Source organism: Cervus canadensis, chromosome 31 (assembly GCF_019320065.1).
Source record: "Cervus canadensis isolate Bull #8, Minnesota chromosome 31, ASM1932006v1, whole genome shotgun sequence".
Taxonomy (NCBI): domain Eukaryota; kingdom Metazoa; phylum Chordata; class Mammalia; order Artiodactyla; family Cervidae; genus Cervus; species Cervus canadensis.
The window spans coordinates 25,013,494-25,033,943 of record NC_057416.1 but is presented as its reverse complement, the minus strand read 5'-3'; the positions used below and the strand labels follow the sequence as shown (position 1 = coordinate 25,033,943).

The 20,450-nt window shown below is 37.9% G+C and overlaps 1 protein-coding gene across 1 annotated transcript in view; it reads left to right on the top strand.

Annotated features, from left to right (window-relative positions):
- The window catches only part of TEX15 (testis expressed 15, meiosis and synapsis associated), a 74,347-nt gene that overhangs the window by 26,156 nt on the left and 27,741 nt on the right, over nucleotides 1–20,450 (top strand). The window contains exon 3 of the mRNA XM_043454595.1: nucleotides 8,890–9,055. Within this exon, the coding sequence (XP_043310530.1) occupies nucleotides 8,890–9,055 (166 nt within the window). The remainder of the gene's footprint in view (nucleotides 1–8,889; nucleotides 9,056–20,450) is intronic.

Here is a 20,450-nt window from a genome sequence, read left to right as displayed (position 1 = left end):
AACAAATTACCCAGCCTAAACAACAGAGAAGACATCAAATAACAGAGCCTCAGGAACCTGTGAAACAATAATAAAAAACCTAATTTCTTTGTTCTCAGAGCTCCAGAAGTAGAAGAGAGCATAGAGCTGAAAGAGTATTTGAATAAATACTGTCTGAAAGTTCCCCAAACTTGGCAAAAGGCATAAACCTATATAATCCCAGATAGTGCAGTGGTAAAGAATTTGCCTGTCAACGGAGGAGATGCAAGAAACGCGGGTTTGATGCCTGGATTGGGACGACCCCCTGGATAAGGAAATGGCAACCCACCCCAGTATCCTTGCCTGGAAAATCCTACGGACAGAGGAACCTGGCAGGTTATAGTCCATGGGGTCGCAAAAAGTCGGACGTGTCTTAGCAACTAAACAACAACATACAATCAAAAGGTTGAATGAACCCTAAGCAGGATAAAGCCAGAGAAGTCCATGACAAGGCACATCATAATCAAACTTCTGAAAATTAAGAGCAGAGAAAAGCTTGACAGCAACTAAATGATTTTATTGGGGAAAAATTGAATGGCAGATCTCTCATTAGAAACCATGGAGCCCAGAGGAAGTGGCACAACATTTTTTAAGTGCAGAAAGAAAAGAACTGTACCCAGAAAAATAACCTCAGGAATAAAACTGAAATAGACATTTTCAGATAAAGTAAAACTAAAAATGTTTCACTAGTAAATCTTAGTGTAGAATGGCTAAACAAAGTTTCCAAACAGAAAATGACGAAAGAAGCTGGAAACATTAGGAATGAAGGAGGAACAGAGAGTAGAAATACAGGGAAATATAATCGACAGTCCTCCTCTTGAGTTTTCTAATTTTGTTTGACAGTTGGAACAAGGACAGAGGAGCCTGGCGGTCGCAGTTCATGGGGTTCACAAAGAGTCAGACATGAGCACACATACACACAGTTATCTCAGAGTTAAAAGTTGTTTATAAAGACACTATGGATAAATCAAAATGGAATTTTAAAAATGTTCAAGTAACCCACAGGAGGGCAGAAAAAGTGAAGTAGAGAATTGAACAACTGAGGGGAAAATAAACAGTAAAATGGCAGTCTTAAGCCCTATTGTATCAGTTATATTAAATATAATTTGTCTCATACCAGTTAAGACGTTTACACAATGGATTGAAAAAAACCATGACCCAACTATATACTGTTGACAAATGCACTTTAAATATAGGGCTATAAGTTGGTTTAAAGTAAGTGTAGAGAGAAAGGTAAACCATGTAAACATCAGAATAAAGTAGAGTGGCTATTTATATCAGTAGACTTCAGAGGAATGAAAATTCTGTAACAGAAGGGGATATTGCATAAATCCACTAGTAAGACACAGCAGTCCTAAATATGTATCCCTAAAAGACAAAGCTTCAGAAACCATGAAGCAACGCTGATAGAACTGAAAGGAAAAATGGGTAAATCTGGAATGGCAGTTGGTGATTTCAGTACACCTCTCTCAACAACCAGTTGAACTACTGAGACAAAAAAATCAGCGAAGATACAGAAGAACTTAACTTTGTCAACTAACAAGATCTGATTGACATTTGCTCATTATTATGACATTATACTCTACACAACAACAGTAGAACAGACATTCTTTTCAAGAATTAATTTGATGCTCATCAAGATAGCCAATGTGTTGGGCCTTGAAACACATTTCAACATATTTAAAAGAACTGAAGTTAAATAATCTAGAAATTAATGATAGAATGCGTTAGATAAGTCTTTGAACACATGGAAAGTAAACAACACATTTCTAAATATTCATGAGATTACAAAAATACATTGGATTGAATAAAAAAGGACATGTAACTTATCAAAATTTGAGGGGAACAAAATCATGGCTCTCAAATTTATAACACTAAATACTTCCATTAGAAAATAGGAGTCAAACCAGTGGTCTAAGTTTTCTTCTTAAGGAACTAGAAAAAGAATAACAGGATAAGCCCATAACAAGCAGAAAGAAAAAAGTGAAATTAAGGAGCTGGTTGCAAAGAAAAAAAAAGAAGTTGATGTACCTTTCGGAAGTTACCTATAGTGAGACTGACAAAAAAGACGAAAACTACAACTCTCAGAAATGGCATAGTGTGTCACTGCTGAGCCACAGAATTGAAAGCATAGCAAGAGCATATTGTGAACAGATCTAAGTACATAAACTTTACAACTTAGATGAAATGGGCCAGTTTGTTAAAAAGTACAAATTACCAAAACTCACACAGTACTAAATAGATCACTTAATAGCCTTATAACTACAGGCATTCCTCATTTTATTGCTCTTCACAGATAACTGTGTTTTTTACAAAGTGAAGGTTTGTGGCAACACTGTATCTGGCAAGTCTCTTGGTGCCTATTTTCCAACAGCAATCACTCACTTTGTGTCTCTGTATCAAATTTTTGTAATTTTCACAGTATTTCAAACTTTGCTGTTACATTTGTTAATGATCTGATTAGTGATCTTTGATGTTACTGTTGCAAAAAGATTGTGACTCCCTGAAGGCTCAAATGATTGTTAGCATTTTTGTAGCAATAAAGTATTTAAAATCAAGATTATAGATATTGTTTTTTAAACATAATGCTGTTGCACACTTAATAGACTTTATTGTGGTGGTCTGGAGCTGAACACACAATGTCTCCGAGATATGTCTGTATTATAGAAATTGAATTCATAGTTGAAAAAAATCTGTTGGAAAAGAAATCCCCAGGCCAAGATGGTTTCACTGGAGAATTCTACTCAACATTAAAGAAAGGAGCTAATACAAATCCTTTACAATTTCTTATATAAAATAGAAGAGGAATAACTATTAGTATAGTGTTTCCTGGTACCAAAGCTAAACAAATGTAATACCAAAAAAAGAAAACTATAGACCAATACCCATCATGAACCTTAACACACAAATTCTATACAAAATTTAAAAAAATAGTATTCAGCGATGTATAAAATGAATTTATATGTTATAACCAAGGGAGTTTTATTCAAGGGATGCAAGACTGGTTTGGTGTCTGAAAGTCAATCTGTATTCACAGGACAAGGAATAACAATCAAATGATCATATAAATTTATGCAGAAAAAACTTGACAGAAATCAACATTCATGATAAAGACTCAGCACATTAGGAATACAGAACTCTGCTTGATTAAAAAAAATTATGTAAAAAATACATATAGCTAACCTCCAGAACGAAAACCACAATCCCAGAAAACCAACCAAAATGATCATATGGACCACAGCCTTGTGTGATTCAATGAAATTATGAGCCATGCTGTGCACCACCCAAGATGGATGGGTTATGGTGGAGAGTTCTGACAAAACGTGGTCCACTAGAGATGGGAATGGCAAGCCACTTCAGTATTCTTGCCCTGAGAATCCCATGAAAAGTATGAAAAGAAGATGTGCCCCCCAGGTCAGGAGGTATCCAACATGTTACTGGTAAAGAGCGGAGAAATAGGCTCCAGAAAGAATGAAGAGGCTGAGCCAAAGCCAATGATGCCTAGTTGTGGATGGGCTTCCCTGGTAGCTCAGTCAGTAAAGAATCTGCCTGCAGTACAGGAGTCCCGGGTTCAATGCCTGGAGAAGGAAAATCCCCGGAGAAGGAAATGGCAAACCACTGCAGTATCCTTGCCTGGAAAACACCATGGACAGAGGAGCCTGGCGGGCTCGGTCCACAGGGTTTCAAGGAGTCAGGCGCGACTGAGCGACTGAGGCAGTGGTGGTGAGAGTCAAGTTCGATGCTGTAAAGAACAGGATTGCATAGGAACATGGAGTGTCAGGTTCACGAATCAAGGTAAATTGGGTGTGGTCAGACAGGAGAGGTCAAGAGTGAATATCAGCCTTTTAGGAATCAGTGAACTAAAATGGATGGGAATGAGCAAATTTAATTCAGATGACCATTATATCTACTATTGTGGGCAAGAATCCCTGAGAAGAAATGGAGTAGCCCTCATAGTAACAGAAGAGTCCAAAATGCAGTCCTTGAGTGCAGTCTCAAAAATGACACAAGGATCGATCTCTGTTCGTTTCAAAGGCAAACCATTCAACATCACAGTAACCCACATTCAACACCACAGTGCCCCAACCATTAATGCTGAAGAAGCTCAAGTCGAACAGTTCTATGAAGACCTATAAGACCTTCTAGGACTAACACACACACACAAAAAGATGTTCTTTTCATCAATATGGGATTAAAATGTTACAGTAGAAAGCCATACCTGGAGTAACAGACAAATTTGACCTTGGAGTACAAAATGAAGCAGAGCACAGGCTAATTGAGTTTTGCCAAGAAAATACACAGGTCATAGCAAACACCCCTTTCCAACAACACAACAGATGACTCTACATATGGACATCACCAGATAATCAATACTGAAGTCAGATTGATTATATTCATTGCAGCTGAAGGTGGAGAGGCTCTATACAGTTAGCAAAAAAAGAGAACACACACCTGAAGCTGATTGTAACTTCAGATCATGAGCTCCTTATTGGAAAATTCAGACTTAAAGAAAGTAGAGAAAACCACTAGGCCATTCAGGTATGACCTCAATCAGATCCCTTATAATTATACAGTGGAAATGACAAATAGATTCAAGGGATTAGGTCTGATAGAGTACCTGAAGAACTATGGATGGAGGTTCATAGCATTGTACAGGAGGTGGTGACCAAAGCCATCCCCAAGAAAAAGAAATGCAAAAAGGCAAAATGGTTGTTTGAGGAGGCTTTACAGATAGCTGAGAAAAGAAGAGAAGCAAAAGGCAAAGGAGAAAAGGGAAGATACACCCATCTGAATGCAGAGTTCCAAAGAACAGCAAGGAGAGATAAGAAAGCCTTCTTAGGTGAACAATGCAAAGAAATAGAGGAAAACAGTAGAATGGGAAAGACTAGAGATCTCTTCAATAAAATTAGATACCAAGGGAACATTTCATACAAAGATGGGCACAATAAAGGACAGAAATGGTATGGACCTAACAGAAGCAGAAGACATTAAGAAGAGGTGGCAAGAATACATAGAAGAACTGTGCAAAACAGGTTTTAGTGACCCAGATAACCACTCACCTAGAGCCAGACATCCTGGCGTGTGGAATCAAGTAGGCCTTAGGACAAACTTGGTGGAGGTGATGAAATCACAGCTGAGCTATTTCAAATCTTAAAAGATGATGCTGTCAATGTGCTGTACTTGGTACACCAGCAAATTTGGAAAACTCAGCAGTGGCCACAGGACTGGAAAAGGTCAGTTTTCATTCCAGTCCCAAAGAAGGACAATGCCAAAGAATGTTCAAACTGCCACACAGTTGAGCTCACTTCACATGTTAGCAAGGTAATGCTCAAAACCCTTCAAGATAGGCTTCAATAGTATGTGACCAAGTACTTCCAGATATACAAACTGGATTTAGAAGCGGCAGAGGAACCAGAGATCAAATTGCCAGCATCCATTGGATCATTGAAAAAGCAAGAGAATTCCAGAAAAACATCTGCTTCATCGACTACACTAAAGCCTTTGACTGCGTGGATCACAACAAACTGCAAAATTCTTAAAAGTTGAGAATACTAGACCACCTTGCCCGCCTCCTGAGAAGCCTGTATGCAGGTCAAGAAGCAACAGTTAGAACCGGACATGGAACAACAGACTAGTTCAGAATTGGGAAAGGAGGAGGTCAATGCTGTTTATTTTCACCCTGTTTAACTTATATGTGGAATATATAATACGAAATATTGGGCTAGATGAATCATAAAGTAGAATCAACCAGAAAACAGGAAAAAGACATGAATAGTCATTTCACTAAAGAGAATGTATAGATTGGCAAATAAGCATGAAAATGATATTCAGTATCTTAGCCATTAACAAAATGCTAATGAAAACCCCAGTAGGGGGTCCCTTTATGCTTGTTGAAACAGCTGAAATAAGAATAGCAATGCCGAAAACTAGGAAGAATATGGAGAAGCCAGATCAGTCATGCAGCCAATGGAAGTGTAAGATAATTCAGCCACTTTTTGAAGAAGTTTGATGGTTTCTTGAAAAACTAAACATGCAACTACCATATGACCCTGCAGTTGTACTTTGGGACGTTTATCCCAGAGAAATGGATGCTTACGTCCACACTAAAACCTATATGGAAATATTTATAGCAGCTTTATTTGTAGTAGCCAAAAATTGTTAATCACCCTGATTTCCATTGAGTAAATGGTTAAAGTATGATGCATCCATACCGTGGGTTACTTAGCAAGTTAAAAAAAAAAAGATTTATTGTATCAGCAGCTTGATTGAATCTCAAAAGCAATATCTAGACTCAAAAGCTAGTCTCCATAGGTTGTAAATATTAACTATAAATATAATACAACTTTATATTGTAAATATAAAGTTCCATTTACAAAACATTCTTGAAATTATGAAAGTATAGAGATGGAGAACAAATTGGTAGTTCTAGGGTTTAGAGGCAGAGAAGAGGAATGGGGTTATCAGTATGACTATACATAAAGGAGTAGAATAAGAATGATCTTTGTGGTTATGGAACAGTTGTGTATCTTGATTATAGTGGTTGTTACATGAATCTACACATGTGATAAAATTGCATAGAACTGCCCCCACACACACACATAACTGCACATAAAACTAGTAAAATAGTAATGAGGTCTGTGTATTATACCCATGTCATTTTTCTGGTTTTCATATTTTTTTATAGTTATGTGAAGTGTTTACACTGGGGAGTTTGAGCTAAGGGTATACATACAGAGCCTCCTTAAAAATGTCATATGATCTTTATTCACTTCAACATAAGTTAAACACAAGCACACATGCACAAAATCATATATCTTATGAAATGACCAAATTTTGTAACAAATTTTTACAAATATTAAAGTGAAAATTAAATGGAAAGGAGGTGAAGAATAAGTTGTTTTTGAAAAACAGAGGTTTGTAGTATTTTGCATTAGTTTTGCCTCTGTCTTATTCTGTTGATTGTTAAATACAGAGGACCATTGTTTATGTTAGATTCATGTGTATGGAAATTGCCTTAACATATATATCACTGATCCTCATCATTCACAGGTTCCATACTTGCCATATTTTCAAATTCTCCTACTTGCTGAAACGTGTTTGTAACCCCAGCACCAGCACTCAGCAGCAGCACTTTCAGTCATTTGCAGGCACATGCAGAATGGTGAAAAGTTTGAGTCATTTGATGCACTTGTATCCAGATGAGACAGTGCGGTGCATCTTATTCCAGCTGTCATATAATTAAGTGTCCATTTCATCACCCGTTTAGTGCTGTGTTATTTCCACTTTTATTGGTGATGTCACCATTTCAAATGGCCTCCACCATGTAATGCTGAAATGCTGTCTAGTGTTCCTAAGCTCAAGAGGTCTATGATGTGCCTTACAGAGAAAATGCACATTACATAAGCTACCCTATAACATAAAGTTACAGGACTATTGGCTAAAAATATGGCACATTCAGAAAAAGGAAAGCAAAATTCACCAACTTGTACATCAAGCCTCTCCAGAAAGGGTTGAAGGAACATTTGAGTACCTTTCCTGTGGAGAGAATGGAATCTACTTTTGTAGATTCATGAGATGATCACCAGTAAAAAGCTTGCGGGCAGCATTGTTGGAAGGTGAAAAGCCAAAGAGACATTTGATCATGGTACCAAGGGTCAGGAGAGTTAAGCCCTTCTTTGCTGGAGCTTGCTGGCTCCCACGTTTCAGGTGATAATGGATGCAGGCAGGTTCTGCAGAACAGGAGACTGGGAAGAATTTCAGAGACACCTGCTAAGTGTTATACGGGAAAAGGTTATGTGGCAAGTTTCCAACCCGGATGAGACTGGCTCATTTTACAGAGATGTTGGCAGGCAAGCTTACTGCACATGGCATTCCAATTGTCAAAAATGTCACCAGAGGCCCACAGGAACCTAACCATGTATTTCTACTAAGATTAATATTAATAGTTCAGTATTTACTGATTCATGGTTGGCAGCAACTTTAATATACTGTAACTTCCACAGATAACAAGAATCAACTGTATTCTCCAATTTCCCTTGGGTCCTCTTCCTTAAGGGTTTTGATTCTTTAATGCATCTACTTAATATAACAATGCTTAAAACATTGCTCACTGTCCTCTGAAAGACTGTACTTCTTACTCATGCCACCATATCAGTCAAGAGTTTACAAAGATGTTCTGGTATTATTGCAAGTCAAAATAACCAAATAGTTCATTAGTATATAGGTTGCGTTATTTGGGGGAAATACAACAAATGTTCATAACCTAACATGAGCTACAAGGTTTGTGTAACAATGCATGTTGTAGAGCCTGTACATCTTAAGTTGAAGATGAGTCACCTATATACTATCTAGTATATCTGTGTCAGCTTTTAAGAACTCCCAGTAGATAAGTGGAATAAGACAAGTTTCCTATTTTCATTTATACCAGGTATAGGAAGTCTGTATTACTGTTATAAAGTCTTAAATATATATAAATGCCTCCAGATGTTAATGAAACTTCCAAGTATTTGGTTATTTTGTGTCTTATACATATCTATAGTTGTCATTGTGCAGATGTGCAATGATATTTTATTTTTTTAACACCAAAAACATTTTGTATTGTGGTATAGCCTATTAACAATGTTGTAGTTTCAGGTGAACAATGAAGGGACTCAGCCATACATACACATGTATCCATTCACCCCCCAACCCCTCTTCGATCCAGGCTAGCACATAACATTGAGCAGAGTTTGATGTACTATCCAATAGGTCTTTGTTGGTTATCCATTTTAAATATAGCAGTGTGTACATGACCTTCCCAAAGACCCTAACTATCCTACAATGACATCATTTTAAACACAAATAACCACTTACCCTTTTCTTTATTTTTAGTTTACTTGTCACCTTGTTACACCAATACTAGAGAGTATAGTTTCATACATGATACTCTCAACGAGTGCCGGCTTGATGTAAGCCGTGACCTACAGTCTTCATGGCAGTTTGGGGATACAAAACTGATTCACAATGAGGGTCTGGAAAAAAATTTTACTTCTAAGAGGTAAGTTACTGTGACCTAAAGAAATTTGAGATTTTGTTTGCTTTTCCTGTGAGGTGTTTATATGAATTTTTTATTTCTGCCATTTGAGATTTTATAAGTGTTACCAAGAAAATAAGTACAGAAGTGTTTTATTCATTATCTTCTTGTCATCTCATAGCCTTTTGTAACAGTAAAGAGGTACATATGAGATTTGATTAGTAAGTTTTACACATTATTGTAGCCAGGTTTCAAACACACCCTTCTAATTTTTTAATCTTTGTAAGTTTTTCGGCAGCATAACATCAGCACGTTAGTTAAAGAGCTATTTTGTAGATGGCCTTGTGCCTCTTGCATAATATAAAACAGCATTAAAGTATTTAGAATGTACCTTTTTTTCTTGATTCAGTCCTTCAGAGACTGAGTTCATGTTTTAATCTGTCACAGTTGTATCTGGCTGTTTCCAACTATTCCACTAGAACCACAATTTCTGACACTCAACTTTTAAAAAGTACCCATTCTGCAACTTCTCTGGCAGTCCAGTGGTTAAGACTCCATGCTCCCAGTGCAGGGGGCACTGATTCAATCCCTGGTCAGGGAACTAGGCCCCACATGCCGCAGAACATGACCAAAAGAAAAAAAAGTACCCCTTCTGTCTTGAGGAAAGACACATTCCATTAGGTAATTTTGATAAGAAAAAATAACAGCACATGGGGAGTTCTCATTGTAAACATTTTGTATTTATAGGTACAGATCTTATTCTGAACACGGTTCAGCATTTTCATTTTCTGAACTTGCTTCCTTCACCATTTTGCATGTTAAGTGTGAACATAACTGTAACTTGATGGACTCACATTGAGAACTCGTTTTGGAATGTGTTTGGTCTCTTTTTTTTTGTTTTAGAGTCAGTTCCTCTTGACTCAAACATGCTACCCCACTTGGTGTCAGTTTGGGAGAATGGGTAGGAATGGCAGGATTAGTTGGTGGCATAGTCTTTCCTAAAAACCACAGTTTTGAGCAAAAGTAGAATGGACTGACTATATGCTGCCCCCCTCCAGATTGAAATAATGGTTTGATCAAAAATTAATTCCTGCATTGTTCCTTGATTTGAGTTAGATTAGGCATTTTAATTTGTGTCCTTTTTCACAATGCCCCCTAATACTTCATTTCAACCATTTATTTCTCCCTGTTAACATTACCAGAGAGTTAAAACAACTCCCCAACAATACAAGACCTAACAGAACATTCTAAATGACTAATAGGTGTAGGATTTATGTATTTGCTCAATTAGACAAACTCATTTATATCCCATAGTATTTGATACTCATTTTATATTGGTTTGTCTGGTTTCCTTACTATATTATGAGTTTTTATCTTACTTGTTTTTCTGTCCATAGTGTGGAACTGAGTCTGGCAACACAGTGGGCAATTAATTGTTAAATTAAGCTACATTTAAATTTCATGATTTTGAATGAGTGATGCTAGAAGATACCCTTAAGTAGCCTTAAGGCATAGGTTTAAAAAAAAAAAAAAAAGGAAATACCAGAATGGTTAGTAGAAGAGAAAAATAGGATAGACAGATAAAAAGAGAAAGTGTTAATAACATTGACTGCCTCTAGCTTTTCTTTTTGTTGTTCCCCTTAGAGGAGTGTATAATCTCTGGTCTCATCAAAAGCAAGTAGTTCCCAAAATGCACCAGTCTTCATTTCTCATCCACATTGCATCTACTACTTCTTAAGTGTGAAATAAGCAGAAACACATTAATCATCTAAATATGTGTGTATTCAGTCACTCGTTGAGCATTTCAGTGCCTACTGTGTCAGAAAATGTATTTTATTCAGTTCAGTTCAGTCGCTCAGTTGTGTCCGACTCTTTGCCCACCCTGTGGACTGCAGCACGCCAGGCTTCCCTGTCCATCACCAACTCCCAGAGCTTACTCAAACTCATGTCCATTGAGTTGGTGATGCCATCCAACCATCTCATCCTCTGTTGTCCCTTTCTCCTCCCGCCTTTAATCTTTCCCAGCATCAGGGTCTTTTCAAATGAGTCAGTTCTTTATCACCCTCAGAGAAAAATGAATGTTTTCTCCTCAATCTTAGAGAGTTTATATTCCAGTGGAGAAGACATACAGCTAAATGTCAAATCTTATGTTATAATAAAGATGTAGGTGCATAGATGTGGGATTGAGCATTCTTCCTAAGAGTCTTGAGAGGTGTTTTGAAGAGTTAAGAACTTTAGCTGGTCTCAGTGGATAATAGAGAACTGAATTCAGTTCTTCTTAAACGTATTGCCCTATTTGTATCAGTTTGACCTTTTTTTTGTTTTAAGATAACTCGCCTTTAAACATTTGAAATTTATGTGAAAGGGTATCATTTTAAAGATCGTCAATACCTATCTTGACACTGAGGTTAAATTTATACTCAGCATCTCAGTTTACATTCCACCCCAAATGAGTAGACTGAACCATCCATGCTTAATTTCATTTACTATATCAATGATTGGTTCCAAGATGAAGTAAAACTAAATCAGTTTGGGCCAGTGACACCCTGGAAAAAGGGGTTAATCCTCTGTGTCCATTTTGGGAGGATCAGTTCCTGGAGGTTTACTGTATTCCTTCGGTGGAGTCTTATTTCCCTGACTCTTACAGTCCTGTAGCCTTGCTTAGGTGTCTGCCTGCTGAAGAAAAGACTTTATGGACTGACTTTACTAAGAAAAGACCTTCCTCTGCAGGTGGGGACATGCTGAAGATTGCTGTGACACTAGGTTAATGGTGTAGGGTTCCCAGTGAAGGGGAGTGTGTGGCTCCATGTCTCGGGGATTGTGGTGTAACTCATTGGATCAAGCCATTGGGATCCACAACATTGACGATTGTGTGATCTTTGGAAAGCACTGCCAGGTGTCTGCAGAGGCTCCAAGGACTGTTGGGGTTCTCAGTGGCACCTCATCGTCGTAAACGAGGGAGAGGACCAGAGCAAGCAGCAGTGGTGGTCCAGGCGGCTTGGTATGCACACACCCGGCCATGCAGGCCAGGTGCAGGTACCTGTGTGGTGATGCAGCTGGTCCGGGATCCAAGAGAGGAGACGGTGGGGAGGGACTCGGGAGACAGGCATCAGCAAGTGAGGACACTTGTGGACAGAACCTGGTGAAATTTTCAGGGGTCCAGGCAAATCTGTGCTGGCTTTTGGTTTCTTTGGTGGTGAAAGTTGTCAGGGTCATTTGTAGAGCAGGTCAGTGGGAAAGGCAGTCTCTTGCTGTGTGGCTGCTGAGTAGTCCCTGCCTTTCTTCTCGTTCCTAACATATGCCCTGGCTTTGCCAGTTTCTTCAGGTCAGTTCAGTTGCCCAGTTGTGTCCGACTCTTTGCAGCCCATGGACCGCAGCATGCCAGGCCTCCCTGTCCATCAGCAACTCCCAGAGCTTTGCTCAAACTCACATCCATTGAGTTGGTGATGCCATCCAACCATCTCATCCTCTGTCATCCCCTGCTCCTCCCACCTTCAATCTTTCCCAGCATCAGGGTCTTTTCCAATGAGTCAGCTCTTTGCATAGGTGACCAAAGTATTGGAGCTTGATCTTCAGCATCAGTCCTACCAATAAATATTCAGGACTGGTTTCCTTTAGGATTGACTGGTTTGATCTCCTTGCTGTCCAAGGGACTCTCAAGAGTCTTCTCCAACACCACAGTCCAAAAGCATCAATTCTTCAGCACTCAGCTTTCTTTATGGTCCAACTCTCTCATCCATACATGACTACTGGAAAAACTATAACTGACTAGATGGACCTTTGTCGGCAAAGTAATGTCTGTTTTAAAATGCTGTCTAGGTTGGTCACAACTTTTCTTCCAAAGAGCAAGTGTCTTTTAATTTCATGGCTGCAGTCACCATCTGCAGTGATTTTGGAGCCTAAGAAAATAAAGTCTGTCACTATTTCCGCTGTTTCCCCATCTATTTGCCATGAAGTGATGGGACTGGATGCCATGATCTTCGTTAGCTGAATATTGAGTCTTAAGGCAGATTTTTCACTCTCCTCTTCACTTTCATTAAGAGGCTCTTTAGTTCTTCTTTGTTTTCTGCCATAAGGGTTGTGTCATCTGCATAGCTGAGGTTATTGATATTTCTCCCAGAAATCTTGATTCCAGCTTGTGCTTCATCCAGTCCGGCATTTCTCATGATGTACTCTGCATGTTAGTTAAATAAGCAAGGTGACAGTATACAGCCTTGATGTACTCCTTTCCCATTTGGAACCAGTCCATTGTTGCATGTCCAGTTTTAACTGTTGCTTTTTGACTTGCATGCAGATTTCTCAGGAGGCAGGTAGGGTGGTCTGGTATTCCCATCCCTTTAAGAATTTCCCACAGTTTGTTGTGATCCACACAGTCAAAGGCTTTAGCATAATCAGTAAAGCAGAAGTAGATGATTTTCTGGAACTCCCTTACTTTTTCGATGATCCAACGGATGTTGGCAATTTGATCTCTGGTTCCTCTGCCTTTTCTAAATCCAGCTTGAACATCTGGAAGTTCTTGGTTCATGTACTGTTGATGCCTTACTGGGAGAATTTTGAGCATTACTTTGCTAGCATGTGAGATGAGTACAATTATGCAGTAGTTTGAACATTCTTTGGCATTGCCTTTCTTTGAGACTGGAATGAAACTGACCTTTTCCAGTCTTGTGGCCACTGCTGAGTTTTCCAAATTTGCTGGCATATTGAGTACAGCGCTTTCACAGCATCATCTTTTAGGATTTGAAATAGCTCAACTGGAATTCCATCACCTCCACTAGCTTTGTTCGTAGTGATGCTTCCTAAGGCCCATTTGACTTCCACTCCAGGATGTCTAGCTCTAGTTGAGTGATCACACCATCGTGGTTATCTGGGTCATGAAGATGTATTTTGTATAGTTCTTCTGTGTATTCTTGCCACTTCTTAGTATCTTCTGCTTCTGTTATGTGCATACCATTTCTGTCCTTTATTCTGCCCATGTTTGCATGAAATGTTCCCTTGGTATCTCTAATTTTCTTGAAGATATCTCTAGTCTTTCCCATTCTGTTGTTTTCCTCTATTTCTTTGCATTGATCACTGAGGAAGGCTTTCTTGTTTCTCCTTGCTATTCTTTGGAATTCTGCATTCAAATGGGTATATCTTTCCTTTTCTCCTTTGCCTTTCGCTTCTCTTCTATTCACAGCTATTTGTAAGTCCTCCTCAGACAACCATTTTGCGTTTTTTTCATTTGTTTTTCTTGGGCATCGTCTTGATCACTGCCTCTTTTTCTTTTTTTTTTGATCACTGCCTCTTATACAATGCCATGAATCTCTGTCCATAGTTCTTCAGACACTTTATCAGATCTAATTCTTTGAATCTATTTGTCACTTCTACTGAATAATCATAAGGGGTTTGATTGAGGTCATACCCGAATGGTCTAGTGGTTTTCCTTACTTTCTTCAATTTAAGTCTGAATTTTGCAATAAGGAGTTCCTGATCTGAGCTACAGTCAACTCTTGGTCTTTCTTTTGCTGCCTGTATAAAACTTCTCCATCTTTGGCTGTAAAGAATATAATCAGTCTGATTTTAGTATTGGCCATCTAGTGATGTCCATGTGTGGAGTCTTCTCTTGTGGTGTTGGGGCCACAGGCTAGGGTCTCCTATTCCATCTTTGTGACATCACTGCTCAAATATAAATTTTCCTTCCTATTCATTAGATCCCATTTGTTTAGTTTTGCTTTTATTTCCAATATTCTGGGAGGTGGGTCATAGAGGATCTTGCTGTGATTTATGTCAGAGAGTGTTTTGCCTATGTTCTCCTCTAGGAGTTTTATAGTTTCTGGTCTGACATTTAGATCTTTAATCCATTTTGAGTTTATTTTTGTGTATGGTGTTAGAAAGTGTTCTAGTTTCATTCTTTTACAAGTGGTTGACCAGTTTTTCCCAGCACCACTTGTTAAAGAGGTTGTCTTTTTTCCATTGTATATCCTTGCCTCCTTTGTCAAAGATAAGGTGTCCATAGGTTCGTGGATTTATCTCTGGGCTTTCTATTCTGTTCCATTGGTCTATATTTCTGTCTTTGTGCCAGTACCACACTGTCTTGATGACTGTGGCTTTGTAGTAGAGTCTGAAGTCAGGCAGGTTGATTCCTCCAGTTCCATTCTTCTTTCTCAAGATTACTTTGGCTATTCGAGGTTTTTTGTATTTCCATGCAAATTGTGAAATTCTTTGGTCTAGTTCTGTGAAAAATACCGTTGGTAGCTTGATAGGGATTGCATTGAATCTATAGATTGCTTTGGGTAGAATAGCCATTTTGACAATATTGATTCTTCCAATCCATGAACACGGTATGTTTCTCCATCTGTTTGTGTCCTCTTTGATTTCTTTCATCAGTGTTTTATAGTTTTCTATGTATAGGTCTTTTGTTTCTTTAGGTAGATATACTCCTAAGTATTTTATTCTTTTTGTTGCAATGGTGAATGGTATTGTTTCCTTAATTTCTCTTTCTGTTTTTTCATTGTTAGTATATAGGAATGCAAGGGATTTCTGTGTGTTAATTTTATATCCTGCAACTTTACTATATTCATTGATTAGCTCTAGTAATTTTCTGGTAGAGTCTTTAGGGTTTTCTATGTAGAGGATCATGTCATCTGCAAACAGTGAGAGTTTCACTTCTTCTTTTCCTATCTGGATTCCTTTTACTTCTTTTTCTGCTCTGATTGCTGTGGCCAAAACTTCCAACACTATGTTGAACAGTAGTGGTGAGAGTGGGCACCCTTGTCTTGTTCCTGATTTCAGGGGAAATGCTTTCAATTTTTCACCATTGAGGGTGATGCTTGCTGTGGGTTTGTCATATATAGCTTTTATTATGTTGAGGTATGTTCCTTCTATTCCTGCTTTTTGGAGAGTTTTAATCATAAATGAGTGTTGAATTTTGTCAAAGGCTTTCTCTGCATCTATTGAGATAATCATATGGTTTTTATCTTTCAATTTGTTAATGTGGTGTATTACATTGATTGATTTGCGGATATTGAAGAATCCTTGCATTCCTGGGATAAAGCCCACTTGGTCGTGGTGTATGATTTTTTTAATATGTTGTTGGATTCTGTTTGCTAGAATTTTGTTAAGGATTTTTGCATCTATGTTCATCAGTGATATTGGCCTGTAGTTTCCTATTCAAACTTTGTTGAGTCCTAGTTTTACCTTAGCCATCTATGCTTCATTTCACGTGTTGTGCTTTCTGCCAGCTGAACAGTGATCACTTATCACCCACAATCTGTTGGACTTGAAAACAATTAGGTTCCCTTTCAAACTCTCCAAAGCAAATAACTTTATTTCCTTTAACTATTATCTAAAAAAACATACCTTTGAATTGAATACTTTCATGCTCTCTAAGTCCCCCCAGTAGCTAAATACAGAGTTGCTGAGTAGTGTTCTTTTGTTTCCAGTTTAACTGGGAGAGATGTTACTTTCAGTGTTTCATTTATTAAACAAAAAATTTATTCATCACCTTTTAGATACAGTTTATCTTGGAACCTACTCTGTATGATGTAAGTAACTATGACATAAGCATTCTGAGTCACTTACACTTTGTATTCTGTTGCAGTTGGTTTTAATGGATAGACATCGTGGTAGCACAGAACTCATTATAAGCTGATCGTCTTACAAAAGATATCAAGACTAATTATGTTTCTACCACTCATTCACTGTGCTTTGTTAACTTATATAACTTCTATTCAATATGAGTTTTTTTAAGTCTTCTACACTTATAGTCTCAGACCACATTTTCATTTTTTAAGTCATATTTAGTCCTACATATATCCCTTGATACCCACAGGGGATTGGTTCCAGGACTCGCCCCAGATACCAAAGTCTGCAGATACTCAGGTCCCATAGTTGTTCCTCCATATCCACGAGTGCTGCATCTGCAGATTTCAACCAGTCATGGATTGTAAATTAAGTTTGCAGTCTTTGGTTGGTTGAATGCATGATTGCAGAATCAACCGATACAGACAGCCAATTGTATATTTATTGAAGATCTGTGTATAAGTGGACCTGTGCAGTTCAAACCCATGTTGTTCAAGGGTCAAGTGTGTTTGCTTAATGATTAATAAAATTGTGATTAAAAAAATAATGACCAGTCTGCAACCAAGAGTTTATCCACAAATACAGCATTTCAGTGCTGGATTGATTCTGAACTTTCCATTCCAGAGCTTAAAGTATGGATAAGATTCAGGGTCTCACAAATTATGACCCTTATTCCTCAGTATTGCTGCACAAGAACATGAGAGGACATTTCTGAAAAATTATTCATAACACTTTTTTATATTTAATAAATACTAGTATCCTGTTAGTATGTAATTTGTACTAATATCTCTTGGTAATAGAGCACTCTTTAGAGCACAGATCTTAATACTGTTATCTGATTACAAGGACTATGAACACAAAAGGCCCTATCGTCTCGGAAATGGTAGTGTTGAGACTCAGAGCTTCTGTCATATAACAATCTGACATAGATCCTAGTGCCTGAATAACTTTGAAAAGGCAACCTTTTAAAAATCTTTTTAGACCTAGAAATAGTTTGGAAGTGTAATTTTTAATTGGTCATTTTTATTTTGTAAGTCATACTTAGTCCTACGTTTACTTTCAAGTGTAATTCTGAACATACGTTGGAAACTATGAAGTTTTTAACACTACTGCTACCAGGATAACCTCCAGGGAATATTTTCTACTTTAATAGTTTTAAAGGTGTTTGGAAGCCCTGGATCATATCTTATTTAAGTTGAATTTTTTCATTCTACTCAGCCCTTTAACAGGATATAATATGTAGCCAATAATATGACTAGGCAATACAAAGAATTATTTGGCCCAAAATGTCAACAGTGACACTGATCTAGGGTTAGCAGTATAGCATGCCTTGAGGTGTCACAAGTTCAGTCCCAGACCGCAATAAAGACATTCACACAAATTCTTTGGCTTCTGAGTGCATATAAAGTTATGTTTAACCAATATGTAGTCTATTAAGAGTACAATAGTATTAATGTACATACCTTAATTTTAAAATGCATTATTGCTAAAAAAAAAAAAAAAGTGCTATCCATTGAGCCTTCAGTGAGTCATAGTAGTAATATCAAAGACTACTGATGACAAATCACCATATATACAAATACAATTAAAAATATATGTGCAAATATAATAATATGAAACCATATATACACAAATGTAATGGTAATGAAGAAGTTTGAAATATTGTGAGAATTACCCAAATGTGACACAGGGAACAAAGTGAACAAATGCTGTTGGTGAAAGAGGGCCAATAGACTTGATAAGGTTGCCACAGACCTTCAATTCATAAAAAAAATGTGGTATCTGTGAAGCACAATGCAGTGAAGTACAATAAGACAAGGTATTTCTGTACACATCTTTATCACAACACACCTTCACATAATGTGATTCATGTGTGGTATAAGAACCTTACAACACTTTACTGTGATTTCCTTTTTCCCTCTCATCCTTTGTCCTATTGTCGGAGTTCTTCCAGAAATTGCTCAGAAATTAATGTTTTTCTAAAACCTAAGATTTCTCAGGAGACAGGTAAGGTGGTCTGGTATTCCCATCTCTTTAAGATGTTCCTGAAGTTTATTGTGATCCACACAGTCAAAGACTTTGGCGTAGTCAATAAAGCAGAAGTAGATGTTTTTCTGGAACTCTCTTGCTTTTTTGATGATCCAACAGATGTTGGCAATCTGATTTCTGGTTCCTCTGCCTTTTCTAAATAGAGCTTGAACATCTGGAAATTCTTGGTTCATGTACTGTTGATGCCTTACTGGGAGAATTTTGAGCATTACTTTGCTAGCATGTGAGATGAGTACAATTATGCAGTAGTTTGAACATTCTTTAGAATTGCCTTTCTTTGAGACTGGAATGAAAACTGACCTTTTCCAGTCCTGTGGCCACTGCTGAGTTTTCCAAATTTGTTGGCATATTGAGTACAGCACTTTCACAGCATCATCTTTTAGGATTTGAAATAGCTCAACTGGAATTCCATCACCTCCACTAGCTTTGTTCGTAGTGATGCATCCTAAGACCCACTTGACTTCACATTCCAGGATGTCTGGCTCTAGTTGAGTGATCACACCATCGTGGTTATCTGGGTCATGAAGATGTATTTTGTATAGTTCTTCTGTGTATTCTTGGCACCTCTTCTTAATATTTTCAGCTTCTGTTAGGTCTATACTGTTTCTGTTCTTTACTGTGCCCATGTTTGCATGAAATGTTCCCTTGGTATCTCTAATTTTCTTGAAGATATCTCTAGTCTTTCCCATTCTGTTGTTTTCCTCTATTTCTTTGCATTGATCGCTGAGGAAGGCTTTCTTATCTCTCCTTGCTCTTCTTTGGAACTCTGCATTCAAATGGGAATATCTTTCCTTTTCTCCTTTGCTTTTCGCTTCTCTTCTTTTCACAGCTATTTGTAAGGCCTCCTCAGACAGCCTTTTTGCCTTTTTGGTCTTGATCACTGCCTCTTATACAATGTCATGAATCTCTGTCCATAGTTCTTCAGGCACTTTATCAGATCTAATTCTTTGAATCTATTTGTCACTTCTACTGAATAATCATAAGGGATTTGATTTAGGTCCTACCTGAATGGTCTAGTGGTTTTCCTTACTTTCTTCAATTTAAGTCTGAATTTTGCTTTAAGGAGCTCATGATCTGAGCCCAGTCAGCTCTTGGTCTTGCTTTTGCTGCCTGTATAAAGCTTCTCCATCTTTGGCTGTAAAGAATATAATCAGTCTGATTTTGGTGTTGACCATCTGGTGATGTCCATGTGTGGAGTCTTCTCTTGTGTTGTTGGAGGAGGGTGTTTGCTATAACCAGTGTGTTCTGTTGGCAAAGCTCTGTTAGCCTTTGCCCTTCTTCATTTTGTACTCCAAGGCCAAATTTGCCTGTTACTCCAGGTATCTCTTGACTTCCTACTTTTGGGTTCCAGTCCCCTATGATGAAAAGGACATCTTTTTTTGGGTGTTAGTTCTAGAAGATCTTGTAGGTCTTCATAGAATCATTCAACCTCAGCTTCTTCCGCATTACTGGTTGGGGTCTAGACTTGGATTATTATGATATTGAATGGTTTGCCTTGGAAATGAACAGAGATCATTCTGTTGTTTTTGAGATTGCACCCAAGTACTACATTTCAGACTCTTGTTGACTGAGGGCTACTCCATTCCTTCTAAGGGATTCTTGCCCACAGTATTAGATATAATGGCCATCTGAATTAAGTTCGCCCATTCCAGTCCATTTTAGTTCACTGTTTCCTAAAATGTTGATGTACACTCTTGCCATCTCCTGTTTGACCACTTCCAATTTACCTTGATTCATGGACCTAACATTCCAGGTGGATCACAACAAACTGGAAAGTGCTTAGAGAGATGGGAATACCAGTCTACCTTAC